We start from the raw sequence: 24576 nt of genomic DNA, 5'->3' as shown, positions 1-24576 counted from the left end.
AGTGTCACATAATCCTTCAGAAATCATTCCAATATGTTAATTTATTAGCAATGTTGCTCTTTTTAGCTTTCTATTCATCAAAGAATCCTGAACAAAATGTTACAGGTTCCAAAACATATAAATCAATATATTAGAATGATTTCAGAAGGATCATATGACTCTGAAAACTGGAGTAACAGCTGATGAAATTTCTGATTGCATCCCTGAATTAAATTATATTTCAAAGTAGCCTATATTAATTATGTATTATAGCCTATATAACCTCTGACACGGAGAAGAGTGAAAACTCCTCACATGACCGCTACCGAACATCTGAACATAACGAAACAAATGTACATTGACGATCGATCTTCTTCCGTCTGTTCTGCAAAATGTAAACAAATGTAACATATATTTCTTCAAGCGTAAATATTAATAGTAATTGTGTCTAGGCAAAGGCATTCCTCCTGGAACAGGTCGCGCGCCGCTGCGCTCAACGCTCTTGATGTTCTTAAACTTTGTGTTATAACTCAGTGAGAACCGCTTCAGACGACTCAGCGCGTGCGTCAGGGAACTTAACGAATCATTCAAACTGATTCGCGAACCGATTCACTCGTTTGCGAACTGGTTTGATCAAGCCTTTGAACAGAATTGACTCAAAAGAATGAATCATTCGCGAATGGGCATCGCTCATTGCCCAGGGAAAAGTAGACGGCGTGTTTGGAATAAATTGAAGCATTTTTAACTTGTATTGTATTAAGATAAAGTAACGAGAGGAGCGTCACCCACAGTAACGAAGTAAAAGTACCGTTTTTTCACAAAAAATGTACTTGGGTAAGAGTAAAAGTAGGCTACCCATTTTTACTCTAAAAGTAATAGTTACCCAAAAAATGTACTCAAGTAAATGTAACGAAGTAAATGTAACTCGTTACTACCCACCTCTGGTCATAAGCCTGTCAAAGCAGAGAGAGTGAGATGAATTTCACTTCAGCTCACCATCTGTGTTGTCCACTCAATGCTGCTAGCCCAGTAAATCTTCCTATATGGATATTGCATATGCATATTATGTGATATTAATATATTATTTAAAAAAACTATACAATAAGTACAATATGAAAGTGAAAAGTGAAAGTGACGTGACATGTGGCCAAATATGGTAACCCATAATCGGAATTTGTGCTCTGCATTTATCCCATCCTAAGTGCACACACACAGCAGTGAACACACACACACACCGTGAACACACACCTGGAGCAGTGAGCAGCCATTTATGCTGCGGCGCCTGGGGAGCAGCTGGGGGTTCGGAGCCTTGCTCAAGGGCACCTCAGTCGTGGTATTGAAGGTGGAGAGAGCGCTGTACATTCACTCCCCCCACCTACAATGATGCATAATATTATGCAATACACTCTCAGAAATAAAGGTACAAAAGCTGTCACTGGGGCGGTACCTTTTCAAAAGGTGCATGTTTGTACCTAAAGGGTCCATTTTGGTACCTTAAAGGTACATATTAGTACTTAAAGTGTACATATTTGAACCTAATAGGTACAAAAGTGTACTTTTTGAAAAGGTACCGCACAGTGTTGGGCAGTAACTAGTTACTAGTAATTTAGTTATTGTAATAATATTACTTTTTGCAGTAACTAGTGGTGTAACTAATTACTAATAAGATTTCAGTAATAATATTACAGTTACTTTCCATAAAACAGTATAGTTACTTAGTTACTTTTGATGTCTCAACCCCGCTGATTTAAAATCTAACAATCAAATAATTACTAGATTTATTTTCATAATTCTCACGAATCATAATTCTCATAATTCTCCCCAGTGCAGCAAGCAAGCTTGGAATATGGAAAAGCTTACATTCAGCAGATAAAAATATTGCATTATATTGATTTTGTCAGGAGAAAAGATCTGTTGTGTAAGTTGTGGCTTTACTTTACTCTGGCATTACATCCCTCTGATCAGCATGTGGTAAATTATATTAATATAATTAAAAATATTTTTCTTACAAACTCATGTGATTTGATAAAATACATAACAAAATTTAATCGCATATGGGTAACGGAAAAATTACTTCAAGCTACGCATGACAGTTAATTAGATGAATACAACACTTCTACTTGAACGCCACTGTTAATCACTATTGAGTGTTTGTAATAAATTCTGACTGCGATCCAATGTGGATTTTGGTCAAATGATGAGGCAGAAATATGTTGTTAGTAACATTCAAGAAGAATTTTATCTGGAAGATACACAGTTACAACTTCTGTTGGGCGTGAAGAAAAAGTAATGTAACTAGTAGTGTAACTAATTACTGTTGCCAGAAAGTAATAAGTAAAGTAACAATACTACTTTTGAAAGGAGTAACTAGTAATGAGTAATATATTACATTCTTTGAGTAACTAGCCTAACACTGGTACAGCCCCAGTGACAGCTTGTGTACCTTTATTTCTGAGAGTGTACAATATTAATATAATCACATTTATAATAATAATATTTCATTAAGTGAAGCAAATAGGTGATGAGAAGAAAATGCCAAGAAACCAGATGCATCAGCCTTGTTTGTGTGTGCGTGTGTGTGTGTGTGTGTGTGTGTGTGTGTAACTCAGCTATAAAAAAATATTTATTTTATTGAAAAAAATGTTATGAGTGACTATCATGAGGTGGAAAATGATTAAATGTTAACTGACTGAAAGGAAAGCTGCATCAGAAGTATCTTTTTGAGCCAATCTGCTTACCTACATTTGCTTGCACATTGCCCAGCAACAATCCATTTCTGCTCTACAAGCGCTGATGTCTTTTTCCACACTATCTCTATGTTCTGTTTTCCTCCTGTCACTCCCTCCCCACATGTATTAAGATACAAAACTCTTCCTGCTCGTCTTGCCTTGTTACAGTCCATAAACAAAAGTGCATTTAATGGGCTTTTGCAGTGATTTATGGCTGTCACGGCTCACCAACGCAAATGAGACTTGACACTGGCCCACAATCTTTTTCCAGGCTACGAGCCAACAGATACAGACAGATACACACACTATTGCTCATTCATGATTTCAGTCAGAGCAGACGCAGTGAGGCACGTCAGATCTCTCATGCGGTTTTTAACATCTTTAAGAGTCAGCTTTCTCCAAGCAGCCCTGCTGGTCGGTTCCCAAGAGGCTCCTGATTCTGCATTACATGCGATGACCCCTGTCTGACAGTAGACATGACAGTGGTGATGATTTCTTAATGTTCGCCAAGTGGGCGACAGTGGGGGGCCCGTTCCTGACATTAGGGAGTGATGGAGGGGAAAGCGAATTGTATGGTCCGTCGGCCAATAAGAGGAAGCCATGCTTTGGGGGGCGATCATTTGGGGCCTGTGGAGCAAGCCAGAGGAATGCGGGAGAGCACAGCTGTCTTCTTCTGTCAAACGCAGACCCTAAACTGTCTGAAGAATAGATAAGCTTGGCATTTCGTCTGCAGGACCCCTCCTCACCTTCTCAGGCCAGACTGGTGAGCCGCATACTACAGTTCTACATGTTCAGGGTGTGATAAGAATTTCCCATCATTCACTGGAGCAGCATTCATGATGAAATGCTGAAATGACATGAAAATGTGCAGTTGTTTCCTTTAAGTCAAAAAAAGTGACTTTGAAAACACATTTTACTTTTATAATCCAACAGAAGTTTGAGTGAAGTAGAGCCTGATTGAACGTATGTTTGCTAAAAACAGTCTCTAAACAGCTATTTAGCTATTGCTTAACATTATTCAGTAGCCTGCATGTGTTAGAGGGAGAAGTAATTTCAAAGAAAGTTACTGTATTAGAGGAAGAAAAATAATTTTAGACCAAGTTATTGCATTTCAGTTTTAGATTAAAAAAATTATGAAGACAATTAACATTTACGCCTCACAATAAAGAAAATGCACACAAAGATAGTTCACACAAAAATGATCCTGTCATCAAAATATCAGAATAAAATATCAAATTGTATAAAATGTACTGTATGCACACACACACACATAGAGCATTTTATTTTTTCATTATAGAAAAGAAATAGAATAAAATAGATTGTTACTATATGTTGTTGTTTTTTTTTTAAATATATAATTTTATAATTTATATAATGTTAAATTAAATAGATGTTACTACCTGAAGAACATTTCAGTTTACAATTTTAAGTTACTTTTTTTAGGCTCTTTCCTAGAATCAGTATATATCAGCATCATAAAATGTTAAATCATTTTCATTTAACTGAAGTTTTTTTTTTTTAAGCAACTGAAAAAAGAAATTGTTCTTGACTGTTAGAACTGATACACACACACACACACACACAAAGTATTTTTATTAAGATTTCTCAGCTTTTTTTTTTTTTTTTGTCTTCAAGAAGACTTGCAGTAGGAAAGGTCACGTCTGGAGCTCTGGATATGTCTGCATGTGGGTCTCTCCTCCATGTTTAACCATGTACAACTTAGCGCCTCAAGCTTTTACTCAGTCACTGCATTTATGGAGGTGACAGGGTTCAGAGGCTGGTTGGAGAATGCAAACCCCACAACAAGAGCAGATGCGCCTTCAAAAATGAATGTACACGTGGAAAATCCCTTTTGATGGATGATGCCATCTTTATTGTTATGTTAAAAAAGTAGGTGTTAACTGTCATTTTTACCGGAACGATTTGCCACACGTGTCCTGTAAGACTGAGGAACATAAATTGCAAAATTGCTGATTGAAACACCTTATGGACATTGACAAGTTTTCTCCCCTTTCCAAGAGACTCAGCATTGATTACCAGCTAATTATAAACGAAGGAAGTGGCAGCTTGTTTGTTTCTAGGGTTGCAGTGGAATACATTTGCACTTCTCCAGGAGATCATGTGATATCGGGTGAGAATTCCGCAGAGCACTAAGTGCTACCTTCTCCGTTCTCTACTTCTACTTCACTCTAGTTGTCTGTCTCTCACTCCTCTAACGCTCTCTCTCTACACCTTTTAATTCTGCCGCCTTTTCAACGACCCCCTGCCCATGTTCACAGCCCCTGTAGGTGGTGCCTCCCAAAAGCCTTCTTTCACACCCAAAGTGGGGTTTCAAATAAACATATGTTGCGTTAATTAGGTCCCCGTGCCTGACAGGAAGGCCTAGTGTAAGGGCTGACTTGAAGAAACATATGCTGCTAAGTCTTTCTAATCAGAGCTATTCACACAGTGATTATTAGACATGTTATACTCATGTCCACATGCACCTCTCCATATTCACCCACAATGAACACCAGTCAAACAATGTATTCTCTTTGGAGTTCATGATAAATTCACATATTAATTTAAGTATCACTATCTGAAAGTGTATTGTACGATATTGCTAATGGGTAGACATGGAAATCTATTTTTTGCAACATCAAGATTTAGCTAAAATGTACATATTTGTGCGTATTTTTAGATGTTGATGATTTTACTGGTTCATTTAAATAGTCCTGCGATGTGACAATGAATCTTTTTAAATAATTAAACAATTAATGTATTCTGTCAATTAATATAAGCTCCAAAAAATAGATGTCACACCACAGGACTATTTTGACACATTGTTTTCTATATGCTAGCATACACAGAAGTAGAGTTTCAACTAATCGTATGCTCATTAAAAGGTAAATTCCTCTTTTTATTATGCGGATGTGTCATACTGCAGGACCGAAAGCATTTAAACATTAATATTACAAAATTAATTAGTGGTAGGATGCAAAGCTCAAGCTTGAAAATATTTCTTCCACTTCCTGTTGGGGTCCTGATGAGCAACTTTTTCGAGGATCACCAAGAGATTGTGAGTAAATCCACAAATTTGAATAATCTGTAACAAATTATTTTATGTCTTTTTTAGATTTATTCAGCAATATGAAATTCAATGATGACTAATTTTAGAGAACAGTCCAAAAACAGATAATGCTAATATATTTGATACACTTTTGTATGTCAGTGTTCATAATGGCAACAGTCATACTTCAAATTTCTAAAGTACACTAAGAATAGATCATTTAATAAACAAAATGTCCAAAAAATTAGAATAGGAAAATTATTTATTTGAAGACAATAAAATTACAAAATAAAACAGGCACATTTAGGCTTGCAGTGTTAATTATTTATTTTAATAAATTAGAGTAAAGTTCAAAATGAAGTAAATAGGAAAAGGAAGTGAGACTTGACATTTTACAAGAGCTGCTTTGACAACAAGGGTACCGCATATCATGACTGATGGAGTGCAAGCATGGTTTGGGTCCATCAGAGCATTAGGCGTGCTCAGGTTTCCGTGGGCTCTATGTCCTCCTCTCCCCTCCGTAACACTGAGACGAGAGTCATACGTTGTTGTGGAAAGAGAGAGCACACACTGAAACTATCACAGCTGCATATAGCTGAAGGTATATAGCTTAAGAGATCATCGTTACTGATGGAAAATCTCTAATGTATAGATAAAACATTTGCACAGGATGAGTCAGAATAACACCTCACTACACTAACCCACCACATGAAAACTCTCAACCCCTGAAACTGCAGGAAAAAGAAGTGTGATAAAGAAATCTAGCAATCTTTCACATCACTCTCTGATTGATCGTCAACTGAAAAGACATGATTTTTAGGAGAGCTTGACTTTCAAAACCAAACATATCTCACCAAATCTAAAACGAAGTCGGATCCTGGTCATATCATTCACATCCTACATCTGTCACTCTGACCACAGATATGAATATGACCTCATAAAAATCTGCTGATATCGTTTATGCCTTGTAAAACAGATAATAGTGTTACTGAGGGAACACCAATGCAATATTCAGAAAAGAAGAAATGAATAATTTGATTGCCATATCCTCTCATGTTATCGCTACAATAAAAATACAGCTTTTGCATATAGAGCTACATACAGAAACTGCTCCAAAGAAGATTTGAGCTAATATAAAATCCATCCACCCACACACTGTGAACAGAGCACTGCCATACACCTGTGACAACTGCGCCAACTAGATTTGAGAATGCGTGGTATTCAAAGCCGCTGCGTAAATGCTTAAAAGACTGCCGGGCAGCATGTTGCGTGTGTAGTGTGATTTCTTTAATTGCTGATACGGTAGATGAGGGATGTTTGTGCGTACCATTTGTGTTCCGAACGGCTGTGGTGGACATCGCCTGCGGAAGATCGGCTTAACTAAGGCCTAAAAGGTGCCTGTCACCCCCACAGGGCAGGTGGAGAGTATAGCCGCCCGGCCTTGTGGACGTGTCATTGGGGACAATACGCTATCATCCAGGGTGTCAACACCAATGAGTTCAGCTGGTGACCTTGTAAGTTCACCTTGCTAGGAGAGACACAGGAAGTTGAATTAGAGAAATGACAGTGTGGAAAGGCAATTGTGTCATACCTGCACTGGGGGGACACTGAGTAAGTGTGTGTGTGTGTGTGTGTGTGTGTGCGTGCGTGTGTGTGTGTGTGTGTGTGTGTGTGTGTGTGTGTGTGTGTGTGTGTGTGTGAATGTGGGTGTTATGTTTGGTTGAACGTTGGTTGAATGGGGTATTGTGATTTTTTTCGTTTACTATTTCACACTTTTTTATGAATGCATACTATTTTGTGCAAATGATGTGTACAGTGTCACTTGAGTGCACCTGAACTAATAAAGTGAAAAGAAGACAGACTGTCAACACAAGACTAATGTTTTCACATTACAACAAAGTAAAGTGAGGAAACTAAAATATTTTTAAATTTAATTTGTTCATAAAATACATTTTATAAGACAGTACATGAAATTTCATTTTTTTTTTTTAATTTTTATTTATCAAGTATTTAAAAAAACAGAAAGAAATTAAGCCACTACATATTATTTGAAATTATGCATTTTAAATAAAAATATTGCCTTGTAGTTTATTAAAAGAGGCATTCCCAGAATCCCCTGGACAAACCATAACATTTTGGAATCTATTTAAAAAGTTAGTTTCTTATTTTTGTCTTATATTACTATGTACACCTTTTGCATATAGAGTATTGTATATAACATATTAAATTAGTTGTATTTACTGTATTATTTTAGTGTCGTGTGTTACGCTGATGTAGTGTTTGTCTTTATAATATTGCTAGCTGTTGGAAACTTTTCACTAGTTATTGGAAAATACACTTATAGTGAACTTTAAGGCATCATGTGTGTGCCGTTACTAAAATGCCATATAATACTGCTGTTAACATCATCATATAACTTCATTTTGTACATGTACAACAGAATGGTTAGAAAATAAATAAACAAATTAATTAATTAATTAAAAAATCAGTGCTCTTATTTACAGTGATGTAATATTTCATATGTAAAACGTCAATAAAGATGCTCTCATAGTGGAGACAAAAAAAAAATCCTGTGTGCTTGAGTAAGAATGAATATGATAAACGTAAGTTTCAAAAAGAAAAATAACAATTTCAAATGGGTGGAAAACGACTCACTTTCTGTCATTTATGTAGCTCTGGTATTCCACATATTATTCATTAACACCTGCAAACAAATTCAATGAGTTATATGAATTTAGTCTAAATATAACTCTTTTTAGTTAGTTGAAGGCTGATTGTTTTATTAAAAACTAATACAAAATACATTATTCAATACACTCACCGACATGCGCCTGAAGAATGACTTTTTTACACTCTGTGAATATACACTATAAAAACTGTTCAGTTCTATTAAGTGAGTATACAAACTGAAGCCCCCGTAAATAGGGGAAGGCCCGTCCTCGCGTATCAAGCCTATCACGCCCAGTCTCTAGTGGAAAGCCCACCTCCGGACCAATTACCATTCGAGATATGGATATATCATAGAGTCTTATCATGTATTTGTAGTCCGATTCCTATTCCAAAAACATAGTGGCAATGTCTTCAACATATTAAGATAAATCAAAGTGAAGACTTCCCAAGTAGTTTAAAACTAGATTACACGGTGCACTTTGTAGACAAGCTCCACAATTTGCAGTCTATAGAGATTTGTGTTGGAGTCTTATTTTAAATGTTAAAGCATACGGACGCTAAACCTATGACACCTCTAGTGAGCTCGAACCGGTGCTGCAGATGGGCGGCATAGGCAGGAATTTGTATCTCAATATGTTGAATGGAACAGACGCGCAAAGTTTCGCCAAAGACGCAGAACTGAACAGCCACCTGCACCGAAACCGCGACTTACCGGACTTCAAAATGGGCATCCAAGACACGAGGTTTTACTACCAGGACTCGATTCCAAATGGACAGGACAGTTTGACGTTGCCGTTCCACGCTGAACACCACCAAAGCGCCGGAGCGCATACGGGGAGGTTTTACGCACCGGCTCCGCTCGGCAGCTGTCACTTCACCAGCCGGAGCGGGACGGGACATACTTACGTTCCAGCCGGAGCCGACGCGTATTCTTCAGCCAACGGTAAAGACTTGTACCCGAGCAGCGCAGACGGTTACCCGGCGTCTTTTCAGCACGGGTATCCGCGAGCACCGATGTACTCTTTACCTGGTCTACAGGTGTCTGGGAAGACTCAAGTGCTCCTCAACAACTACCCGCTGTGGGCAAAGTTCCACAAGTACCAAACAGAGATGATCATAACGAAACAAGGACGGTAAGAAGCATAATAGATTGCCACTCTTTAGCAGAAACGTCGTTATCATGGTAATGTTTTTGTACGCGATAACAGCATGGATCATAAAAAGAAACTGAATGTTTGGTCCTCTTACTTGTGTACTTATCTAAATGCCAGCTGTGCCAGCCAGGACAGGTGGGCATGAAACCGAGTCCTTGGCATATGTGTCTTAAATTTAGAAGCCTAATTACAGAGATCTTTGATCTGATCTTTTTTTCTCCAGACCGCGACCTGGTTTCAGTTATTGTCAAAAGTAAACAAATACTGCAATTTGTCAAATTTTCTCACTGCACCAAGATGCACTCTGACACAACTCTTTGAAAGTGAATTACTTCATTGTCTGGAATAATTCTGAAAGGAGTTTTCGAATTCTGATAATGTTTTGGAAACGTTATTTTTAAATGCTGAGAAAAATGACGGCAGTGTTATGAAAGAACGTGATAATCAAACTTAGTTACATACGTTTATAGTGTGAGTAATAATAATAATAAAATTAAAAAACGCACTATTAATTTAAAATGTGATTTATAAACCACTGGCGGTGTTCCCTAGGGACCCCAGAGAGGGAGGAAAGTGCTTGTGGGGACGTTTGACAGGTCACCAAGCATTAATATCTAAACATGTCTCTGATGATTATAGTCTACAGATGTGCAACACTTTCATTTTAGAGCTGCTTTCAAGGCATACATTAGATAGTCATTGCATAATACAAATTTAAAATGTTGACTGATAAAACTACATTGTATTGTTTCTAAGTAGGCCCTTATAAGTCAGTTTGATGAAAGTATTTGTCACAGATTCTTGAATGTTCAAATAAATAAATAACGCTTAAAACTGTTGCACTGACCTATAATATCTAAGCTGATCACACCAGTCACCATAAAAATGATTCCTTTTAAAATGTATGAGAATTGACAGCATGCGAAAAACTTACACGCTTACACGTTAAATCCATAAAAATTATTCAGAAGACAAAAAATTAACACTTGTAGTTTGAAATTTATTAAGCATTTTCAGTATACATATATGACATATTAAATTAGATTTTAAGAAATAATACACATTTTAAATTTGGTATTGAAAGCAGGCGTGACCTTGAAAAACTGACAAAACATTTTCCTCTCGGTGTTTTAACTACTGATTGAATTTCACAAAATAATGCTACACCAATATTATATTATATATCATAGCAGTAAAATCGCTACCATGATATTGCTTTAAAAACTCCCACTGATGTCATGGTCATCAATTATAACTTTCATTATTTTATTTTGTACTGTACTGTACTATATGCACCACCTAAAAACTAATCCCTCATTGTCAAAATTGTTAAAACAGAGATATGTATTTATTTTTTTTCTTAATATTATTATTATTTATAGTTTGGATGTGTTTACGCAGATATGCGTGCATCTGTGTGTACAGTAGGCTACAATTGTTTGTGAGGATGTTAGTGTGTGAATGCACGCTTTTGTAACCTGTAACCTACTGGCAGGTGCCTTGAAATCTTTTGCAAACCGTCTTTACAGCTGTGCTCAAGGCATTCAAAATAAATACATTCAGAAAGAAAGAAATTCAACGGTGCAATTTTTAGTTTATTAATGGTATACATTCATATTAAAGATGTTACATAAACAAGACTTCAAATCACCCTTGTATGTGCGAGTAACAATTAAACTGACTATTTGTGAGATTTAATCTTTAACTTAAGCAAGAAAACCTTTTTTGTTTTGAATCAGCATATTGACGATACATTTTTTGCCTCTGAATCCTGTTTGTATCTAATCTACTGAAGTAATCTTCTCACATGCTTCAGACTGCATCAGTTTGAGTCAGTTTATTGAAATACACAATATTTTTTGTAAATTATTATTACGTTCTGGTTTGTACGATCTACAACATGAGGGTTATTTTTATTGGTTCTCATTGCCAGTGAGTGTCAGAGCTCAGGTAATTCTGCCCAAGACAGGAAGTGGAAAAGTAAGGAGGAGGGGGTGGTGCATTTGGGGGTAAAGTTGGTGAGCACCACTGAGACTCTGATGGCCATACACATCAGTGGAGGTAGCTTTGAAGTGCAGGAAATGAAGGAAGGCACTTTCTTCCTCTCTCTCGCTCTCTTTCTCGCTTTTTCTTTGCTCTCTCTCCTCTGGTCTGGTACCTTGTGAGTGCAGTGATGCACGTTTCCTCAGAAGTCGAGGTGCAGTCCGATTCGAGACTTTGAAATGCACCGTAAGGCCCATAGCCTGAGATGAGAGTAGAGGTCTTCGGCCCTTTTCAAGTCGAACTCTAAAACTAGCCCCTAACCTCACCCCTGCCACCAGGTTTCACAAACTTAAACAGGCATGGGGCAATGAGCTCTAAACATAGATTGGTGTAGGTGAGCGTTGTCTTGCTTTTATGCTAGTCTGAGATCCAAATAAGGGAACAAGCGACTGCCAGACTAATAACTGGACTAAAATTCATGAAAAATGTTGCTACACAGAAAGTCAGTGGGAGAGATATGAAACTACAGATAATCCATTCCACTGCATGTTCAGTAGCTGATAAATAAGAAAAATGTCTTGTCAAACACATCTGCAACATGCCTGAAAAGAGGAACTAGGGTTTTTCACTGTCATTATAAAAGTCAATCTAATCAGCTATAAAAGATATATTCTTGCCTCAGGTGCTTGTATAGGAGATGTGAATCAGTAGGTTCTTCGTAAGTCTTGTGGAGGAGTCATGGGTCTGTGCATTATGTGTAAATAAAGCTAGCTTTCTGCTTCAGTGAATTCACATGTATGAGACACCACAAAAAGCTAAAAATTTTCCAAGCATTTGCTTATGCCGGTGAAGTCTAAAATTGTGTAGTGAAACTCTTAGGAACTTCTTTACACTTTTTATATTCAAACACAACATGGTATAACGAAATATACTGCACAATGAAATCATGCAGCAAAGCAAAAAGTTAAAGTACAAGAATAATTTATCTGGCCTTCATTTGCCCTCCCTTAAATTGCAGTATTGGGTAAGATAATAAAGACGGCAGTTATAAACAGCAGCCCCCAAAATGAAAGTTACATCATTATTTACCCACCCTCATGCCGTTCCAAACCTGTATGATTTTCCATCTCCTGTGGAGCATAAAAAAGATATTTTGAGAAATGATTTATTTATTTATTTCTCAAAAGAAGTCAATGGTCTCCAAAGCTGCTTGATTACTAGCATTCTTCACAATATCTTCTTTTTTGTGTTCAGCATAAGGAATAAAGTAAATGATGACAGAATTTCATTTTTGGGTGAACTATCCTTTTAAGAATGCAGAAATTGCATTCATTGAATTGCATACACTGTAAAAAAGATTTTTCGCAGTTGTAAATAAAGATTATTGGAGTACATTTTACAAGAAAGTAATGTTTCAGTCTTTCTACTTTAACTTTTAATTCATTGCCATTTCTGTGTAATTATTTGTGAAATGTATTAATCATTTCTGAGGGAAAATGGTCTCAAAGTAAATTTTTTAAGTGTATAATAAAAAAATGGTAGCTTTTTCTGAACCATTTTTCAATTACTAACAGATGTCAAGGTGATTTTAGTAGATGTAAAACGTTCACAAAAATCCCATAGCAGAGTAACCGCAGATGTTTTTCATCACATGACCTATGGACAATAGGTTAAATAAGCAAAAATTGTTCAAAAAATGCAATGATATTTATATGAAACCTAACAATTTTTTTTGTTTTGTTTTGAGCTTGAAAAGTTTTGCTTGAAAAGTGCTATATTTCTTTAAAAAAAAAATAGATAAAATGCTTCAAAATTTTATTATATAATAATACAGTTTTAGGTGTGCTACTTTTTGTGGCCACTTTATTTATGCATTTGTAAAGATTTACAGCAGGAGCAACCCGTGAAATATCAGTGCGTCAGTTTTATTAATATTCTTGAGGTCGTCCAGGCTCTGCATAAAATGCAATCTCTCCCCCTGCACCAATCAAGGTCTCTCTGCCTGTAGCATTTGAGCTCTGTGTCTTTCTTTTTTTTTCAACTAACAATCACTTCCTGTTCAGCTGTATATGGTAACATGGCTTATGCAGTTCTGCTGCAAAAAAAACAGACCTTAGAAGCAGCAAACTTGTTGAATCGTCTTTGCTCACTGCAGGACAGACCTATCGCTGTGAACATGATTCCAGCAGAATCCCATCAAGCAGCTCTGACAGTAACAAATGAGTTGTGACAGTAGCACATCAGTAGAACAGCATCAATATCAAAGGGATCGCATGTAACTGTGGTTGCTGGCTGCTCCATTTCCAGCCACTGTTTTTCAGCAGCCGTGCTACAAGCTCATCACTACAGCTATGACGGTTCTCCAACATCAGCAAATATATCGTGGTTTCTGAACTTAACCACATTCGCATAATAGCTTACAATAACCACGTAAACATGCCGTATTTACTGTACATGTCAATCTGCATGTGTCATGTTTGATATTTTACCTTTTCGGTGTAAAGTGAGCTAGAAGCTGCAGACTGGCGTGTTTTTAGAAGATCAAGACTACGAGGATGACATAAACTGGACCTGAACTTCTGTCCTGGCGAATTAGTGACCACCAGTCGATATCCAGACAGGTTTTTTTTTCCTTTTGAGTGTCCCTTCCTGTCTTTCTTACTGAGCAGTGTTGCCTTGATCACATCAAGCAGTTCTTCTGCTTAGGGGAAACACATATATGTATGGAAAACTGTACCTTCCTAAAGTCCTAGACAGCAGAGGAGGCACTTTTGTTTGGCAACCACCTACTACCGTGTTCAAGGCTCCATCACTGAGTCAAGGAGTGGCAGATAAGTTTCCAAAGGTTAACCTCTAACTTTTTTGTCGTAAACCTTAACCTCCCACTCATGCAAAACATTCCTCTCAGTGGCAAACTCACTGGTTTCCCCCTCTCCAGGTACTGATTTCTTATAAATGTCTCATTTTAAATAAGTATGACAATTTCTGAGGCTCAGTCAGATGAGGAAAGTGACTGCCACAGACGGTATAGTTATAACTCAGTGAGGAGGCAGTGCATGAGCGTTGAATGATACAGAGACGATTCTGGTTTCTGTTTTCACTTATATTGACAACTGATGTGGAAGAAGAAACCCTTCACCTGCTCGGTCTCTTCACCACCACAAGGCTCCACAATGGCAGGGCTACATCTGAGAATGATGATTGATTACAGCTGCCCGTGGGTGGGCAGTCCATCCGCTTGTGTTATGCCGCCCTGTAGCAAATGAGTGTCATCGTCCTCATGCTCTGATCCTCGATAGGCGTCCTTTACCCTACTTGAAAAGAGAAATTGTGAAACTGAACTTATTTCAGGTTGAAATACAGCTCTTAATTCTCTGTTTCAAAGCGGTCTGTTTTTGTCGTCTCTTTCCACTTAATGAAGCGGGTGCAACTTCTTGGAAACACAAAATAAGATATTTAGTAGAATGTGCAAGCTGCGCTTTTGAGTTGTTGAACATCAAAAATAAAAAATAAAAGTACAAAGTCTTCAGAGACAACAGAGTTCAGAGAATCTGTTCACATTTTACATTCACATAGCATATAATTAGCATTTTTGGGTGCACTATTTCTTTAAATGACAAACAGAAATGCAAAATTGTTTTCTAATCATGAATATTTTTAACATTGTTTTAGGGTTCGATAGATTTGCTAGTTTTGTTACTTAGGCCTACAGTATAATGGTCAAATGTTTGTGGTCGGTAATATTTTTGAATGTTTTTGAAAGAGGTTTCTTATGATCACCAAATCTGCATTTATTTGATAAAAAACAGTGATGGTGATTAATATTTTGTGGGTTCTTTATTAAAAATAGAAAGTTCAAAAAGAACATCATTTTCTATTTGAAATAGAATTCTTTGTATCAGTATAGAAGTTTTTACTGTCACTTTTGATCACAATTTAATGCATCCTTGCTGAATAACAGTATTAATTTTTTTAATTAACAAATAAACAGAGTCTTACTGACCCCAAACATTTGTGCAGTATTATACATATCATTTTACTCTAAAAAAAAAAATGTGCCGAGTTAAATAAATACACTATTGCTTAACAATTACTATATTTCCTGCTTAAAATTTACCCAAAATAGGTTGTAAATTATTTTTAAATTGATTATTAATACATTTTCACCATTTGATTATTGCTGATATGTGTCTGATTTTTAATTTCCAACCTATTTTGGGTTAATTTCAAGCCAGCCATATATAAAGTTGAACTAGTTCTAAAAATCTGACCCTCATATACTCTTCCCAATGGGAAAAAGGTGTAAAGTTTCACTCAGCAAGCTCACAGGCACAGGAGACAGAGCGAAATAGAGAGTGAGAGATTTTTTATAAACATGCTCACAACCTAAATCCATTCTGAGCCATATACAAATTATTTGGTGTGTATCCAATTCATGGAATGGACACAGATATGAGCAGACAACTGCACTTGAGTGTCACCTGACAGGAGCATCCGGCTGAGGGGAAACACGCAAGCATGAGCAGTAGCCCGCAACTGTTGAATCTATTGAATGAGAGGCAGCCATGTGGCATAGACGTCATCTCTGGAGTGTGTTAGTGAGACCGAAAGCGTCATAGTATTGGGTGAGGTTGAATTAAAGCCAGCATGGCTGATGTCAGAGGTGTGTTTTATCACAAGTGGTGCCAAGGCAGAAAGGCACAGAAAAACAGAAGCTGCACATTTCATACTGGGTCTACTGAGTCTTAAGTCACGTTTTTGTAAACTTCACCTTGCCATGGGACACAGTGACCTCCCAGTTACCTCCTCTCCATCTCTGTACCGTGATCAAAATCTGTCTAGCAAGGAAAACTACGGCAATCAAGCAGATGCATCTCCCAACATGTTTTATTAATTGTCATATTAAAGATTCACACACAGCCTGCTCCCAGTTGCCTTTCTATCAAAATGTCTGTGCCTTCGTAACTATTGCTTACCACGAAATACCACCTGCATATATACAAGCATATTCAAATAAGCATGTGCAGATGCATGATATATTGGGACCGTATCAATTATTAATGAATTTCATATATTGTATCGGAGCATTTTTGACATTTGTTTTAAACCATTTCTGCATATTTTTAGATTGCAATCATCTAGCATGACCTTAGCATAAAGGATAGCATAAGACCATAATTCTTTTTAAAACCACTATTTCTTAAAGAGAGTGGGTGTCACCTAGTTATTTTATAACAAAATTTCCTTTCACAAACATTCAGAATGAATATTTGATGAAAAAAATATGTCGCATTAATTAATACATATTACAGTTATATTTCATTGTTATAGTTCTTCATTTAGTTATATTTTCATTATACACTCAATAAAATATTCAAAATACTATTGTAGCCTAGTCTTTCTTTATCTAAACCCCTTACCTTTAATTTCCTAAATATGGCACTTATATAATTCTAATATAATAAAATGTGTAAAATAATATATAATACAATACAAAATATACTAATAAAAATAAACAACTACAAAAAGTAAATAATATATTTAACATTTAAAATGCCATTAAAAATATGGGGGTCAGACAATTTTTTTTTTTTTTAAGAAATTAATCTTTTTATTCAGCACGAATGCATTAAATTGGTCAAAAATTTTGATTCCAAATAAATGTTGTTCTTTTGAACTGTCTATTCATCAAAGATAAAAAAAATATATATTTGACACCTTTATAAGAAATATTTTTAAAGTAAACTTTTTCTTTCACAAACATCAAAATGAATATTCTAAAAAAATGAATATCTATCAGTGAATATTGAAATATATATATATTATTTTTTTTGTTTTTTAACTGCATCAATTTGATATTGACAAATAGTATTTATTATAGTTATTTTCATTTAATGTAATTATGTCTAATGTATTTATTTGATTTAGACAAAATCAAAAATAAAAACAAAAGTATATATTAATAACAAAAATATTTGTTTGTCAGCTTATCGCTGATGACTAAAATTTTATTATCGTTGCACCCCTAATAACATGATCTTATCTTGTGTTTTCTGATCTGACTGTCAACAGGAGGATGTTCCCTTTCCTCAGCTTTAACATCAGCTCATTGGACCCCTCGGCTCATTATAACATATACGTGGACGTGGTTCTTGCAGACCAGCATCACTGGAGGTACCAAGGAGGCAAATGGGTCCAGTGCGGCAAGGCAGAAGGCAACATGCCAGGTACTCAACAGTCTCACGGTGCCTTTTTCTGCCCACTATTTACTTTTAAACCCTACAAACAAGATAAATGTCTTTATCTGCATTGTGGTTTTTGCAGTGCGAGTCTTTTCTGAGCAGTGCAGAAAACTTCACATGCCAATAGCTCTGTCTTTTTGTGGCTAAAAGTGCATGAGTGTTTCTGATACCACTGTATGCCACAATCAGAGGAACCTAAGCATGTGGCCCACCACAACAGCTCTGCACTGCAATTGCTGCTAAAGGGTGACTGCATGATAGTGCAAGTGTGAAACATTTGACATTGCACTCTTAATTGGCTCATGCATTTAAATACTCATACTTCTGCCTCTTTCAACCTAGTTTTTCTCTACTTAAACTCCTGACCTTTCCTTGCCTAAATATGGCACTTCTATAATTATAATAATTATATAATATAATAAAAATGTATAAAATAAAATACTGTATGAAAAACAAGCAAATATTACAAATAATTCAATAATAAATAAAAATACACTATCCTTAACATTTTGGGGTCAGTAAATGTTTTTAAATATATATTTTAATTAATCAAGGATGCATTAAATTGATCAAAAGTGACAGTAAAGACTGCTAATAAGAAGATTGTTACAAAACTTTTTGTTTCAAATAAACACTGCTCTTTTTAATGCTTTATTCATCAAAGAACCCTAAAAAATATATAATAGTATCCACAAAAATATTAAGCAGCACAGCTGTTTACAACTTTGAATAATAAGAAATGTTTCCTGAGCATAAAACGATTTCTGAAGGATCATGTGACACTGAATACTGGAGTTCCAGGAATAAATTACATTTCAAAATATATTAGAATAGAAAATAAACAATAACAATTTAATTATTTTAAAATGTAATTATATTTCACAATATAACTTACCGTATTTTATCAAAAAAATGCAACCTTGGTGAGCATAAGAGACTTCTTTCAAAAACATTAAAATATCATACGGACCCCAAACCTAAATGGTATTTTAAATGGTGTATATCAATAAAATACTGTGTCACTGACAGTAAAATGTGGTTTAAAGACGTGAATATTTAAATTGCATTCAGTGCCTATATATTTATGCTTAAGTGCTTAATTTTTTTTTTTTTTTTTTTTTTTTACAGGAAACAGAATGTATATGCACCCAGACTCTCCCAACACTGGGAATCACTGGATGAGACAGGAAGTTTCCTTTGGCAAACTGAAACTTACCAATAACAAAGGCAGCTCTAATAATGTAGCACAGGTAATTTAAAATAATAATAAACTCCTACATTAAAGCCGACTTACTGCAACATACTCAAACCCGAGTCATCTCTGTCAACATTGGTCGTAGTCAAACAGAGATTACGTTTATCATTTAGGTAGAATATATAACACCATAGCATATCTGAACTATTTCTCTAACAATTGCATTGCTGGAATACAGATGATAGTGCTGCAGTCGCTCCATAAGTACCAACCACGTCTTCACATCGTGGAGGTGAAAGAGGATGGAACGGAGGATCCCTTTCTGACCTCGAAAACTCAGACGTTTGTCTTCCCTGAGAATCAGTTCATTGCCGTCACTGCCTACCAGAATGCAGATGTAAGTCACGTCATCTGAATGCATCATGCTGTGGGTTATTTTCTTATTAATCAGACTGCAACTGCCACATAACCACTGCTTACAGCAAGCAATCATACATGTCATGACAGTGTGGGATGACCCAGACGACAGAGTTGTGTTATGTCTGCACTCTGAGTCTGTGATGTTTGTAAAGTGTTGTGTATGTGCAGAAGATGTTAAGTCTGACTGTAGGAAAGAGTATGAGTGTAATTCATCAATTATTTCGTAATGGCAGTAATGTCTCCCTGGCTATGCTTCCTGTACCCATGTGACTTTACTCTTACCCTCTCTCTCTCTGCCCTTTCTCCAACCTCTTCCCCTGCCATTTCTTTCACAGATCACTCAGCTGAAAATAGATCATAACCCTTTTGCTAAAGGTTTCCGGGACAATTATGACACGTAAGTAAGCCTGAAGTAAATTAAATACAGAAAATTGGTCTCTGTGGAACACTACTTGTCATTTACATCTATCTATCTATCTATCTATCTATCTATCTATCTAGAAACCTTCAAACTTCAAGCCTTTTTATAAATTTTTTTTTACAAAATAAGACTTAGTCAAGCCAACATTCAATTCTGCATCCTGTTTACTACCTAAATTCAATTAAAATTCAGGAACTTCATTCTCAGTTTAATTAATGGTGCAGCATTATTAACATAGTATAATATTACAGTTTTTCTCAATGGATTTGACACATTTCTCCAAACTCAGGTCACTGTTCTCAAAACAGTTAACAGTGAGCTGAACACTTTGTAATTGTCCTGAACAGATTGTATGTTTTCATTAATTTCATCCAAATTACAAATCATGCAAATAATTTTCTCAAAACACTGTGAACAATACTCTCAAATGTTTTCATAATAGTTAGTAAAAAACCAACCAATACTTTAAAATATCTGAAAAAAAAAAAACGTTTACACAAATCACAAAGATTTATGCACCATTTGTCCAAACGCAACAAACAAAACTCTGTATTTTATCATCAAATGCACATGGTATATTTCCAGTTGGCCCCAAACTAATAACTGCTCACTTAATAACACACACAGCAGCACAGGAAACACAGTTTGGAACAAAAGCAAATGGAACAAGAGCATATATATATATATATATATATATAGTCGGTTTGTGCCACCTTTAGCAGCAAGAACTAGAGAGAGTATCAGAAGAGTTTGTTTGCAGTTCCTTGCTGCTAAAGGTGGCACAAACAGATTTTAAGTTTAGAGGGGCATTTAGTTTTTCACATGGGTGTTTGGAGTTGGATAACTATTTTTTATTTCGTTTAGATATACACAATATATTTAAAACAAAACTCCTGTTGAAGAATTGCAATAAACATGTATTTTAGTATTAGGTATTTGTGTATATACAGCAGACTATGTTTATAATCATTAGAAATCAATTCTATAGATTCAATGTAAATATTTACTTTTAAGAAACTGAAAAATTTCAGTGCTTAATTTTGTAGTAAAATTGAACTGTTTGGTTAAGATAAGTTTGTGTTTAAATAGCTGTGTTATCTGTTTTGAGAACAATTATATTACATTGGAGAAAAGTGTCAAATCGATCGAGAAAAACTGTAACATTTCAGAAGGGGTTTTGTCAGTTGAAGATGACCTTTGACCCCTTTTATGTCCTCATGTAGGCTCTATGCACCTCCTGACTCAGAGCGCCTTACGCCTTCCCCAACCGAGAGCCAGCAGCTCCTCCCAGGCAGTTGTTACCCTCACCAGCCGTACCTGTCTGATCAATACATGAGCCCCCTGCCTCAAAGTCGTTTCTACAGCCGTGAGCCGGTCAGCATGACCCAGCAGTGCCCCAAAGACCCTGCCGCCAGCCCTCACAGCCGCTTTTACCTGCCCAGCCAGCAGGGGGTGCCGCCAAACCGCCTCGACTTCAACGCATACGAGAGTGAATATACTTCCAACAATCTCTACAAGCCGTTTCCGATTCAGACATCCCCGCACCACCCTCTGGGCTACTACTCTGAAAGCCCCTTCGCTTCCGGGCCGGTTTCTGGCGCCAACGCAGGAGCGTGGAGCTCAGGACGACCCTCACCGCAGTACCTTAATCACCCACACCACAGTAAACCCGGGTCTAGTCTCGGCTGGTTCCGAACCATCTCGTCCCCAGCCGCATCTTCGTCTCCCTCAGTGGTGAATTCACGCTTCCATTCCTCCCCGTCGCTCCTGGATCCCCAGCGCCAGCCACTGCTCCAAGACAAGTCTAAAGAGTCTGGGGAGGACGCCTGGATGGAAGCCCCCTCAGTTAAATCAGTGGACTCAGCTGACTCAGGTTTGTTCGAGGGAGGAGAGAACAAGAAGAGGCGCGTGTCGCCTTACACATCCAGCACGGAAAATTCCCCTCCCAACCGCAGCGCAGAGGCTTGCGAAAAGGACAATTGCAGTGACGCGGGCTACTACGGCTTCTACACCCACTGAAGACCAGCACTCAGACTGTGCTCCTGCTGTCTTCCACCCACCGTCTGTCTGCATGACCCAAGACGCAGGGATCGAGCTCTCTGAGATAGTAGCTACAGTGCCAGGTGTTAGGTGGCCCCTCTGTGCTTTGTGTTCCCTGTGTTAGATGTTTGGGGGTCATGTTGAGGTGTTCTGAAGGTCACTGTCACACAAAAGATGAAGACGATGTGACTGCGCTGAGACACTGGCCTGGAGACACACAGACAGACAGACCTGTGTGACTTTAGCAGCTGAAGATTTCACAGCACACCTGCTGACACTCCCCCAAAGGAACTGTCTCCGTCCCCCTCGTCAACCACACACATGAAAACACCTCACAAAACCCACGCGCCACAAGCACGCTCAAACAAACAATCAAATTGTTTTCATCACATTCACAGCCATCTTGAAAAACGTTGGAATTAGAGGTATAGTTCACCCAAAAATGAAAAGTCCGTCATTTAACATCTTCAGATCGGTTGCTCTGTCATTGGAAATAACATCAGAAATTTACATATTAAGCAGAAGATTTATATTTAAACAGAGTAATGTTGCATGCACTTGAGTGCTGCATAACAATTTAGCACAATACAGATTTAATACATTGTGCATTTGAATGTGAGCCTTCATTACAGTGCAACATTTCTGTGTCCAGTCAATCCTAAAATGCACCCCTACAGGGAGCACAATCAATAAGCCCATTAAAGCCCAGGCCACTCAGACAACACATGCTGGAAATAAAATAGCCATGATGTCTAACAGAGCATGGTTGTATGCACCAGCTGGAATTCCATCCTTTAATAGACAGACATAATAAAGCTTGATAGAATGCGCAAGTTATTATATATGTGGTTATATTAATTTTCAATTCAAAATTTTGGGGACTGAAAGATTTTTTTTAAAGAAATTTGTACTTTTGCATCAAAGACTAATAACATTGTTACAAAAAAATGAAATGTAGTTCTTTCAAACATTCAAAATTCTATTGTGGTTTCCACAAAAAATATATTAAGCAGCACAACTGTTTTCAACACAAATGTTTCTCAAGCAGCAAATCATCATATTAGAATGATTTCTAAAGCAGTATGAGACATTGAAGACTGAAGTATAGCTGCTGAGTAATTCAAAACAAAATGACTGTTTTTACTGTGTTTAGAATCAAATAAATGCAGCCTTCATGACTATAAGTGATTTCTTTTTGAAATATTACAAAAATCTTGAAACAAAAATGCACTGCTTCAGATAAACACAAAAACGGACAGCTGAAGGTTAATAAATTTGAACTTACAACGCAAAACTGAACCTTGAGACCTGCAGTAATTCTTTCCTGATCTCGCTTAAGTTTTATGATTCTGAAAAAAATTATTTTTACTTTTCGTACTGTACAAGTAAACCCGGCAACTCACGTGACAACAGTTGTTTGAGACAGGGCCTTGTAATTCTCATATCTCATATATGTAATTCCCACAAGTTAGGATAAACACACTAGTGTCAATCTGATGACCTGTAACAGGACATACTTAAACCAACAGCATCGTGTCTTGAGGCGTTGCACATGACGGTATACAGATAGACAGGGTGGAAAAATGGACACCTGGCAGGGGCTTCAGACTGACTATACATCATCTTTATTCAAACAACAGAGTAGCATGCAGACAGCCCACACACAGACGTCAGTGACACAGAGGAAGAATGAGCCTTCAGTCTAAGCCTATCAGGCACCGCTGGCATTCAAAGGTGAGAATGACCTCAGACAGATAAGTGGGTGACAAGATGCCACTGCAGAAGACATACACAGACTTCTGGGACACACTGGAAACCTGTGAACTCAGAACTGTTCATTTATAGAAGCTTTCTGCATCTTCTGATCACAATTATGCACACGGACACTTGCATATATGGTCTGTGTCCTAACATGCAACCATCGTAAAATAGAACAATTAAAAATGATGACTCTTCGTTAAAATGCATTGCCATCCGTGTTCATAGAAGTTTCCGAGAAATTGTAAAGTGCTGCAAAAACCAACATGGTATCAATATTCTGTGGCCACTCTGTGATCACAAGTTTTTTTTTTTTTTTTTTTTCTAAAGTCAGCAAACTGACTCTAACTGCCTCTGTTTATTTTTTCATACATGTATTTTGATGCAAAAGCAAACAAAACAAGAGTAATATGGTTAAGACTACATTATGTTAAAATGCCATTGCCTTAGTTATTTAGCTGGGAAATTTGTAATATTTCACAATTGCAATTCATTAATTTGCTTATGGGTTTATTAAGGTTAGTTATTAAAAATTTGACAATGATAAACAAAAAGCAAATGGCTGCAAGAGATAGCAGCAAATGTTATTTAACTGACAATCAACGTTAAAGAACAAATTTGTATTTTAAAGTGCAATTAAAGTGTTTCTATGTTAATTTAAAAGATGCATAATTAATGTTCATGTTTGGTTTCTTTTTATACACTGAAATGCACTGAAACGTTTCTTACTGTTGATGTGCACTGAAAATAATGAACAAATTGTCTGTTGTTGTCATATTAGCAGTCAATCCATGTTTTGGCTGACCCCTGGTGGACATTATGCTCCTCATATCTTTGAGTGTCAATAGCAGGAACCTATTTAGGTTATTCTCTCTGGCACCATCCTTGTCTATCTGTTAAAAGCAACAATTTAAGTAATGTTATTAACAATAAAAG

The 24576-nt window shown here is 36.7% G+C and overlaps 1 protein-coding gene and 1 long non-coding RNA gene across 2 annotated transcripts; one reads left to right on the top strand and one right to left on the bottom strand.

The window, feature by feature from the left end:
* Positions 1 to 6001: 6001 nt before the first annotated feature.
* On the bottom strand, positions 6002 to 8646 carry LOC131551035 (uncharacterized). Its single transcript, XR_009273689.1, has 3 exons — positions 8579 to 8646; positions 8413 to 8461; positions 6002 to 7285 (listed from the first exon to the last, which is right to left on the bottom strand). It is a non-coding gene; the product is annotated as an uncharacterized LOC131551035 (long non-coding RNA).
* Positions 8647 to 8808: 162 nt separating this feature from the next.
* Positions 8809 to 24554, top strand: tbx21 (T-box transcription factor 21). The gene is made up of 6 exons (XM_058793631.1): positions 8809 to 9560; positions 17637 to 17791; positions 18935 to 19056; positions 19240 to 19398; positions 19757 to 19818; positions 21066 to 24554. Exons 1-6 carry the CDS (start codon positions 9028 to 9030, stop codon positions 21859 to 21861), a joined length of 1827 nt encoding a protein of 608 aa, XP_058649614.1. The 5' UTR covers positions 8809 to 9027; the 3' UTR covers positions 21862 to 24554.
* The last annotated feature ends 22 nt before the right edge of the window (positions 24555 to 24576 follow it).

The sequence above is a fragment of the Onychostoma macrolepis genome, chromosome 12, assembly GCF_012432095.1.
Source record: "Onychostoma macrolepis isolate SWU-2019 chromosome 12, ASM1243209v1, whole genome shotgun sequence".
Classification (NCBI taxonomy): Eukaryota; Metazoa; Chordata; class Actinopteri; order Cypriniformes; family Cyprinidae; genus Onychostoma; species Onychostoma macrolepis.
This window is presented reverse-complemented; position numbering and strand designations above follow the sequence as displayed.

Excerpts from the sequence above, each read along its gene's own strand:
- tbx21 (XM_058793631.1), top strand. The coding sequence starts at position 9,028 with ATGGGCGGCATAGGCAGGAATTTGTATCTCAATATGTTGAATGGAACA. Across the intron at positions 9,561-17,636 it reads ATCATAACGAAACAAGGACG|GAGGATGTTCCCTTTCCTCA; the intron begins GTAAGAAGCATA and ends GACTGTCAACAG. Across the intron at positions 17,792-18,934 it reads GGCAGAAGGCAACATGCCAG|GAAACAGAATGTATATGCAC; the intron begins GTACTCAACAGT and ends TTTTTTTTACAG.